This window comes from Centruroides sculpturatus, unplaced genomic scaffold (genome assembly GCF_000671375.1).
Source record: "Centruroides sculpturatus isolate CEXI.00-Female unplaced genomic scaffold, Cexi_2.0 scaffold4, whole genome shotgun sequence".
Taxonomy (NCBI): Eukaryota; Metazoa; Arthropoda; class Arachnida; order Scorpiones; family Buthidae; genus Centruroides; species Centruroides sculpturatus.
The window spans coordinates 1,652,914-1,663,776 of NW_019384444.1; the positions used below are offsets into that span (position 1 = coordinate 1,652,914).

Here is a 10,863-nt window from a genome sequence, read left to right on the forward strand (position 1 = left end):
ATGTATCCGTTTGTCATAAAAATTTGTCTTTCCACTTTTTTCCCGAGACTACAAATATTCAAGTACAAAGTAACTGGTTTCGACTTATTTCTACTTAAGAAATAGTTAAATAATTATGAGATTAGGGAATTGGGGACATAAATAAAACCTTGCTGAAAGAACCAGAATATTACTTAAAAGCTTAACCGACCCAATCTCTAGCCGAATAGAGCGGGGACTGATTTCTTCGTAATATTAGACGTAATATAAACAGAAATTTTTCCAGTTCAACAAGAGTGACCGAAAAGTTGTAAAATTTGGAAATTTCCGTGGACACCTGGTCCTAAAACGAATTAGTTAGAAAACAAATGACGGACAATCTATTAAGTTTAACATATTTAGATTTTTACAGCTATGGTGAGAAACGTTTAAAATTTAGAACAACCCTGTCGCGTTCTTTGAGATATACTAGTGATGCGACAAAAGAAGTATTTGACATTAACCGGTATCGGCACCCTCGGGATTTTGCAGCCTGTGTGCATGCACGCACCGCACACCTAGCCGGATCGTCTCTGATTCTATGCATGAGTCACTGGTAGGGAGCAATTTTAACTAAGCGGATTGTTTTAATATTTAAAAAGTAAAGAATTTTATGTTATTTTTATGTACGTTTTTTCACAAAACTATATTTATACAACTGAATATTTTGTACCAGGTATGTATAATTATATATCCATTACACATTTTATTTTAACAAGTAAGTTTTTATAATTTTATTTTTAATTTTAGCCCTTATATTGTGGCTGGCGATTCAGAATGTAATTGCGATATTGAAAATTTATTTTTAAAAAGTTTTGGCTTAAGATCATATAATGAAAATGAAAACATTATTAAAAGAGAAAGGCCAATGCCTAAGTTAAATATAAACACTTCAATAAAAAATTTTGTTCGACATTTTTACGATAAAACGACTCTGTAAATGCATAAAAATGCAATAATTGTTTTGTTGGCCTTGCCTATTATTTTCAAATGTAATGAGTGTGTTGAATAAGAATGGCTTTGACAGTTTAGCTGGCAAAAGACACGAAATATCAGTGGCGTACCGTGGGTGTCAGCCGCCCGGGGCGGATGAAAATTTCGGCTCCCCTTATTTAGGTATTTCAATTTAAAAGACCAAAATTCAGTTTTGTCACAGAACAAGCAATGAAAAGTTCGGTGGTAGTAGACCTGTTTAAAATAGTTCTATTGGATTTTAGTGGTGTATATGGACGTGAATGAATCGTACAAGCTAAAAAAAATGGTCAACAGGTTTCGCAGGATTTCCTCTGTTAAAAAAATTACTAGTTCACCTGGACGGCGAGCCGATTCCCGGACTGTCCGGACGATAGCACTATCGTAGGCGCGATGCAAGTATAGATTAGAATGTTTCAAACTTTTACAACATATTATTATTATTTATTGTGAAATTTTGCCTCCCCTAAAAGTGCCGCCCGGGGCGGGCCGCCCCCACTACGGTACGCCACTGCGAAAAATCTTCGATTCTTTCGTATTTGAAGCAATTTGGAAATCAAAGCGGAATAGAATTTAACATTAGTAAATAATATAAAATAAATATTGAAAATTATAACGAAATATTTACGGCTGATAGTTATATTTAAATTAATAGATATATGTTTTTATCAAAGCAAGAATCGGCAGTTAAAGGGCATTCTATTGAATTTAATAACAGAGGTAATTATATTGAACTTGTTTATTTATTCATTACGTCAGATAAATAATCTATTAAAAATACATTTATAGAATTAACTGATTGCCCCTGGAAGTCGGCTTCTTACAGAAACAGCTTCCCTATCATCAAATGTCACGGCACGCCAGTGCTATACAAATGTAAGTTTTGTGTTATTGTCCTTATTTCTATTTATGCCTTTTACAAGAGCTTATTGGGCTGCAATCTGAAAAAACTGTAGACCTACAAATTCCTACTGTGGTCTTTCCATCAGTCTTTCCTTAATCTCGGGAACGGAATTAGATAGATGAAAGACGAAACCATATATGGGAACTTTAGGGGTAGGAGGTCGCAATTAACTATATATAAACTTCCAATGCTAACCGGAAGTCATGTTATTTCAATACAAAAATTTTCCTCTGAAAAATGTTAGATAGATGACCGGCACGACTCTATTGTTAAAGTATGATATACAGGGGTAGGCCACTAATAATTTGAGGTGGAGAGCATATATTTAAAATTAAAAAATATGATTAAAAATTGTAGCCCGGTATTGTGATGATGTCACAATAAATAATTGCTCGTTAACGCTAGGATTTATCGCCTCGGCCAAAACAAAACTGACGTTTGTGCAGTAGGAAAAAAATCTTAAAATAAGTCCTGATATTTGTGACATATGCAGCATGTTAAAGTCTTAGTAGATAAAAAAAAATTCAATTAGTTTATACTTCTTTTCATCTTATTATTACGCAAGAGTTAAATCTATAGGGGCTCGTTTTTCGTAAACAGGAAACGACGTCACGATTTTTAATCTCTTGTTTTATTAGCTAACTCTCGTGCTTAACGTTTTATTCACTCTGCTATCGCCACTCTTGGATATGAAACTTTTAGACTTTATAAGCTAAACTAAACTTTCTGAGGCCCATTTTTCGGAAACGCTTGAAAACTGAGTCCTATTATTTGGACAAGAAACTGTTTATGTTTAAGGCTACGTGCTCACCAAATTTCGTTCGAATCGGAGACTCGAACGTCTCCTTGTAAATGACATGTTACTTTTTCTTTCCAGACGTCAAACTGATAAGGTTACCGGTACATGAATTAATTAGCGAGTAAACTGGTGGCGGTAAATAATTTGAAGTGGCGAAAAGAAATGTAAAACTGGCAAAATCGTGGCGATATTTTAAAATTTTTCAGAGCGACCGTATATAATCAGGGGTCGCTCTGAAAAATTTACGCCGTGCTGCCGTTTCATTTAAATGTAATAAAATTCTAATTTTGTCAATTTATAATTTCGCTAAAACTAAGTTTTTCTTTCGAGCTCAAATGTCGTAATAAACTTTTCTTTCTCTTATTGCTTCGTACGATTCTCAGAATCTTTAAAAAGATGTCAATAATGGAGTTTTTACGACTAATTTTTATGTCAAAATTACATTTTAAATAAATATTTTAACGTAATAATTTTTTAATTTTTTTCCAATTCAAACTTTTAACTTAATTAAGTTAATTAATAGCAGAAATAACAGATAGACATCTAGAATAATATTCTATTCTATTTGGAAAACATACTTGAAATTTTAATATTTCCTTGGAAAAATAATACATTTTAAACACAATTATTAGAAAAATCTGTTATCTTTCTGTAAACTTAACACAAAAAATTATCGAAATTTAAAATCGAACCCTTTTTTTTAATAAAATTTTGAAATGCTAAAGCTGCCATCTGGCGGCTGTTATGTCTTTGATTAGAAGCGTTGCTTTTAATTTATGTTACGGTAGAATCTTGAGCACGTTGCGTGTATTACAGTATCGTCATTGTAATCCGATAAAGAATTTTCGGTCGTTAAGTTTATTATTAAATAAACAATTCGAGATGAAATTTCAATATCCTAAAGCAAGAAGGGAAAATGTTGTCGATGTTTATCACGGAGTCGAGGTAAAAATTAATTAATATAGCAATTGATCGTAACCTGAAGTTATTAAAAAGTATAATTTTTAATTAAATCATCGTTTCCATACTTAAATACAATGTTAAGAGAAATAAAACTTTATTTGATAAATTTAAAAGTCACGTGTTCTATTAAAAATTCAGTATCACGTGAGAATGGAAATGACTTGTAATAAATCCAAAGCTGAGATAATAATTACTGAGTGATGTACTAGTACTGTACTTAACTCATTTGAACATAATGGGCGCGTTACGTAGTAAAGCGGCTTTAATACAATTGGATAAGAAACTGATGACATAGTCCTGTTCAAATGAAATTGGCTTATCCAGCTGTATTTAAGCCACTTTACTACATAATTCCTCCAATATAATGTAAAGGTTTCCTTACTAGATTTATAAAATGTTAATTTTATTAACATTATAAAAAGCTTTTTGATATGATTTTGAAATTTTGAGGCAGTCTGGATATGTAACAATTCTTGTGAAATAGTGTCTTGGTCTCATCTTGAGTTTATTAGCAGTGCCATGTATTGGTTCTCATTTATTTTCTTTATTTAACTATTTGGCATTTTATGTATTTTGTACCTTTTGTTGAGTTCTTTAATACAAGTGTTTTTCTAAAATGAAAGTTGTTCTGTATGTTTAAAATTAAATCATAATGAGGAAAATAAACACATTTCATATAAAGGCTGAGAATAATTGCAAACTTCTTTATTTTTAAGTAAAAAATAGTAAAAAGACCATGGCCGGTGTTAATTACATTTAATAAATATATAAAATACAACATTTTTACAAAGGTAAAAAACCTTGCTTCTGTCAATCTTTCCATTGTTTTGTTTCTACATCATCAGTGATCCTTAAGACAATTCACCTTTTCTTTATTTTTGTTATTATTTCAGTTTTATAAATAATCGGTGATGTAAATGGAATTTTTTGTTGATTTGGCCATATGGAGAGCAGTCTATTGTGGTAGTATTTACCATCTTGACTTGCACTGCTTGTTGACAGTTTATTTTTTTTACAATAAAGTGTTTTCTCTTTATACAATATTTTTGGTTTATAAATTTTATTATTTAATAAAATTTAATATTTTATGTAATTTATGAGAATTGTAATTCTTCTTGGTTTGTGAGGATTTTTAAATTCTTGCAGGTTAAAAAAAGGCTGTAAGTTGTTATAAGGTATGAAAGGATTGAATATGGGCAAGCAACTCCAGGAATTTTCATGGATAGTGAGTCCTGAATATGTTGGGATCCATCTCTCACCATTTAGTTGTCTTAGATGGGTTTGGCTAGATTCATGAGTGAAAAAGGCTCTTAGTGTCCACAATTTGAAAAAGCAAAAAAACATGTTAGATTGGTTCCATGTAAATTGAGACTAACATTTATATGAGATAGAGAGGATTAGATTTCAAGTTTTGTTTTTTTAACCATTATAAAATGAATGGAAAGTGGAAATGATTTTCATTCTGTATGTTTTTCACTTTTTTATTAAAGAAACAATTTACTTCCATTTTAGGTTGAAAATTCCACATAATTTTCTAAGTAATTTACTTTCTTTGGCCTCTCTTTTTTTCCCTCCAATAGTTTGTCAGAGTTGATCATCTTGTCTCAATGAAATCCATTGTGAAAGCTTGCTTGTTTTTAATATTTCTGTTTAATTCTTTATAAAGTTCCTCATATTAAACTAAGTATAATGCAAGCAGTCTGAAATTTGAGTTGTACAAAATGGAGAATTTTGTTTTTTTGAATCGTGGTGTAAGAATACAGGTGATACCACTCCTATTGTTTGACTGTCGAAAATTTGTCAGGAATGTGGTTGTACTTCAGATGTTTGCTACTAGGTGCTGTCTTATAGGAAGTCCATTTTGTATCGTTTACCATTTACTATTGCCTTGCTTGACAGTGTTCTTAAAAAATTCTTACAAAATCATATGTTTTAAATGATGTGTGCCTAATTGCAAAGGCAATTATTATCCAAAGAAACAAATAGTAAATTATTTAAGGGACCAAAAGATTTGAAATTATTTTAAAAATGGGAATGAATGATAACACATGCAGATCAAGAACTGACTGAATGTTACAATGTTTGTGAAAAGCATTTTGTTCTGCATCAAATTCTTTGTTTGTGAAGAGAGTATAAAGATGAAAGAAAATCAATATTAAACATCAATCACTAATGTTCCTTACAAAATTCCTTCACAAATTAAGAATATAGTGCCCAATTTGTTTTCAAATTGCCCATCATACCTTTCTAAACCCAGCAAAGTAGTTTGAAAAAGTCTTTTAATTACTTTTATTATAGTTTATAAACTATTTAACCAACCCATAACCTAAAACATACTTCTAATTGTTGCACTTTTTCTACAACAGTGTATAAAAATTATAACAAAATATTTTTTATCACAGTTTTTCGGGACAATTAGAAGAGCTGGATGTCAAAATAAACATCCTGCTTTTCCAACATTTTTGTAACTACCTAATGATATAATATATTGACCTTGTCTAAAAGTAAACAAATCCTGAGGCAAGTCACGTGATTGGACCATCTTCAACTTCCGGTAGAACGTGAAAGTTGTGTTAATAGTCTATGCGAAAAACATCCTGTGTATCAGTCATGTTTCTTTAAATAACTATATTGTCTCATAAAATTATTGTTAGGATATATTATTGTTTATACATAAAACTAAATTTAATTTGACTTTCTTTTCCATTTCTTTGATTTTTTTTTTTAGAGAAGAAAGTGCAACATTCCTTTCTTATTCTTGCTTTGTTTACTTAATACTATTTAGAAGTGTCTACAATTACTCAAAAAACTCTTATTTATATTTAAATTAAATATTTTTGATTTTTTTTAATTTTCTACAGTGTTTTTATATGAAGATAATGCTCCATACAAAATAATTTTGAAATATATTTTATTTATACAGTGGTACCTCAGGATATGAAATTAATCCATTCCAAAACTGAGATTGTATCATGAAAATGTCATAAGGTGAATCGTTTTTCCCATACGATTACNTATACTCTAAAAAGGGTTAAAACATATTACTTTAGTTATTAAATGTAATTTAAGCTCATAAACCATTGAAAGCATTTTAATTTCATCCCCATAAAAGTTTTGTGACATATTATAACCTCTTAGTGATGGACATCGACTGGGAGTGACAAATTTGTCCTTATTTTGAGGTCTTTAATGTTTCTCAACATTGTAAATCATTACATGCTAGGCAATAAGAATAAATGTCTTTTATTCACATCAAAAATGTTAAAATGCTCATTAATGAAAGGGGTCCACTATTTAGAAATGTCCTTTACAAACAATTTTATTCTGAATACACTTGACAGCAGTTTTGGGTTTGGCATATAATTTTTTCTGCAACAAATTTTAGTACAACATAATTCATCATTCAAACAATATAAATGAATAATATACAGTATATATATATAAAATATCAATAAACAGCATTATTCAGAAAGAAATTTGGATAATAAAATTGGTTATCACTTCATGCTGACTTTATAATTATTGTAAAATCACTTACATGTTGTGGCATTATCACGGTGAATTATTAAAATATAAATATAAAATGTTCAAGAGCACTTTCGGTAATGTACAGTTACCATCTTCAGGTAAAATGAATGAATACTACAGTTTTCTGTATCAGAGTTATAGTACTTCTTAAAAAGCGGTGCAGCTAAATGGAACTCCAATGTAAATCGAAATTTTCTTGCAGTTCGAAAATGTTTAGAAATGGAACGGAAAATTATATAAATTCGTAAACTATGGTTGCTATGCGACCATGTAGCTCTAGCAATCTAATTTGTAATATTTAAATAGAGTAGTCCATGTTTTAGAAATTTTCAGAGTTGTGGTATTGATACATGATGAAACATTGAAATATATAGGTTTTCCCAAATAAAGAGTTCTTTATGATTATTGCATCCTTTCAATAGTTTTGTTTGGTCCCAAACCGGCCAGTAGTCTTGATCAAGGACTTTTCTCGCTAATTCCGTTGATGGCAGGTTATTACAGATGTCACCCTAATGTTCTGTGATGCGTGATGTTAGTGTTCTAGAACACTAACATCACGCATCACAGAACATTAGGGTGACATCTGTAATAACCTGCCATCAACGGAATTAGCGAGAAAAGTCCTTGATCAAGACTACTGGCTGGTTTGGGACCAAACAAAACTATTGAAAGGATGCAATAATCATAAAGAACTCTTTATTTGGGAAAACCTATATATTTCAATGCTTCATCATGTATAAATACCACAACTCTGAAAATTTCTAAAACATGGACTACTCTATTTAAATATTACAAATTAGATTGCTAGAGCTACATGGTCGCATAGCAACCATAGTTTACGAATTTATATAATTTTCCGTTCCATTTCTAAACATTTTCGAACTGCAAGAAAATTTCGATTTACATTGGAGTTCCATTTAGCTGCACCGCTTTTTAAGAAGTACTATAACTCTGATACAGAAAACTGTAGTATTCATTCATTTTACCTGAAGATGGTAACTGTACATTACCGAAAGTGCTCTTGAACATTTTATATTTATATTTTAATAATTCACCGTGATAATGCCACAACATGTAAGTGATTTTACAATAATTATAAAGTCAGCATGAAGTGATAACCAATTTTATTATCCAAATTTCTTTCTGAATAATGCTGTTTATTGATATTTTATATATATATACTGTATATTATTCATTTATATTGTTTGAATGATGAATTATGTTGTACTAAAATTTGTTGCAGAAAAAATTATATGCCAAACCCAAAACTGCTGTCAAGTGTATTCAGAATAAAATTGTTTGTAAAGGACATTTCTAAATAGTGGACCCCTTTCATTAATGAGCATTTTAACATTTTTGATGTGAATAAAAGACATTTATTCTTATTGCCTAGCATGTAATGATTTACAATGTTGAGAAACATTAAAGACCTCAAAATAAGGACAAATTTGTCACTCCCAGTCGATGTCCATCACTAAGAGGTTATAATATGTCACAAAACTTTTATGGGGATGAAATTAAAATGCTTTCAATGGTTTATGAGCTTAAATTACATTTAATAACTAAAGTAATATGTTTTAACCCTTTTTAGAGTATATAGATTAGTGTTGCCACCTTTTCAAAATCGCTGACCCGGACAGCAGATGAGGTTTGTTCGAACAGAAGTTCCTGACGCATGCACAATGTCATCTTGCAATGTGAAGAATAATGTGCTAAATCAGTTACACTTAGGGACTAGAGAGACTTGGGTAGGAGTAGTAGCATAAGAAACCTAAATTAAGATTTAAGAAGTACAGATGACTTAGCTCTATTGGAGATTGGAGATGTGTACCAATCGTACAAGCAAAAAAAAAAAAAAATCAACAGGTTGAGCATGAAATTCCTGGACAAAATTGATAGTTTACCTGGACAGTGAGTCAATTCCTGGACTGTCTGGGTGAAAACCGGACGGGTGGTAACACTAATATAGATATCAGTTTAATGAAGATTTTAAAAAANAGTTTACCTGGACAGTGAGTCAATTCCTGGACTGTCTGGGTGAAAACCGGACGGGTGGTAACACTAATATAGATATCAGTTTAATGAAGATTTTAAAAAAATTATACACATATTCTATTACTTTTAAATTATTTTATGTAAATTTCATTCAAATTAACACAAATTAGAGTTCAATTAGCAATTGTTGCTAGTGGTAGTCAATGGTAAAAATTGGACTTCTACATTGTCACGACATCTGGTGGATGTGTGAGTAAGTGCAACCACTTTGCCAATATCCTTGAATAGATAGTGGTATTGCCTGTATTCTTATATCATGCTTTGAACATATACATTGAAAGCACCAATGACATGATTTTCAATGTCATATTTGTTAGATAAGCTTAAACATTAATTTTATCAATGAAAACACTTAATTTTAAAATAAAATACTGAAAACTTAATACAGTATTAAAGAATATTTTAAAATACTGCATAAACATGAATTTGCTTTCTGATCATTTAAAATCAATTTTTGTTTTTTTTTTCTAACCATGTAAAATTGAAATCAAATAATTCAATACTATGTGAATTTATTACTAGAAAGAACTGTAGTGTCTATGCAGAAATTAATATTTCATTAATAAAAGTCATGTTTGATTATAAATATTAATGGACTTACAACAATTTTAACAATCAATTCTCAGTAAGACATATAAATGAAAAAAGTTTAGTGATAATATGTAATTATTTGCTGAACAATTGATTGCACAGTAATTTCAGATGATGAAGGAAAGATCTATGCAATTAAAAATAATTTGAAGCATTTTAAATTTTCTTATTGTCATAGTTAAGAATGAGTGGTCTTTAAACATCAAATCTAAAATCCATTTTGTTAAACATTTTATTTTTCAAACATAAATTCATAACATTTAGAGATCTAAATGGATTCTTCTGTTTAAAAGTATTTATCCTGTTAATGTTACAAAGAATGAATTTGTTGTTCAGCATACCATATTAGCACAGATTCAAGATTGATACACTGGTTGTTGTAAAGAGCATCAAATTTTTTCACAGTTAATTCCATATGAAGAGATTTGGCTAATTCTTTTCAATAACAAGAATAGGCAGATTGCTTGAACACTTTTTTGCCATTCTGTTGTGAAGGTATGTCATCATCATTCAAATGCATGGAAAGGAATGTTCATGCACTGGACAGACATGATCAACTTACTTGGCAACGGAAATTATAATTATAATTAAAATATATAAAATTTATTTCATAAATAATCAGTTTTCATATAATATTTAATCTTAAATGCATGTAAAATTATTACATTTCATTAATAATTAACATAGTAACTAATACCAACCGAATGCCGAAAATCTATCGGGCTAGTTTTAAGGCTAATTACTAAATGAATTACGTAACCAATTTGGCTCTAGAGGTAAGCGTTAGGCACCATCTCTTATTAACATTAATATTTTAACATTATTAACATTAATTATTAACCACTGGGAGAAAAAAAAATTTTTTTCTCCCAGCGGTTCTAATTTATTTAAATTAATTTATTTATTTGTAATTATTAATGTTAATAAGATATGGTGCCTAATGCTTACCTCTAGAGCCAAATTGGTTACGTAATTCATTTAGTAATTAGCCTTAAAACTAGCCCGATAGATTTTCGGCATTCGGTTGGTATTT

General features: G+C 30.0%; 1 protein-coding gene across 1 annotated transcript in view; it reads left to right on the plus strand.

The window, feature by feature from the left end:
• Positions 1-3,424: 3,424 nt before the first annotated feature.
• Positions 3,425-10,863, plus strand: part of LOC111620307 (prolyl endopeptidase-like) — a 60,477-nt gene continuing 53,038 nt past the window's right edge. The window contains exon 1 of the mRNA XM_023362220.1: positions 3,425-3,638. Within this exon, the coding sequence (XP_023217988.1) occupies positions 3,438-3,638 (201 nt within the window). The 5' untranslated portion in view covers positions 3,425-3,437. The remainder of the gene's footprint in view (positions 3,639-10,863) is intronic.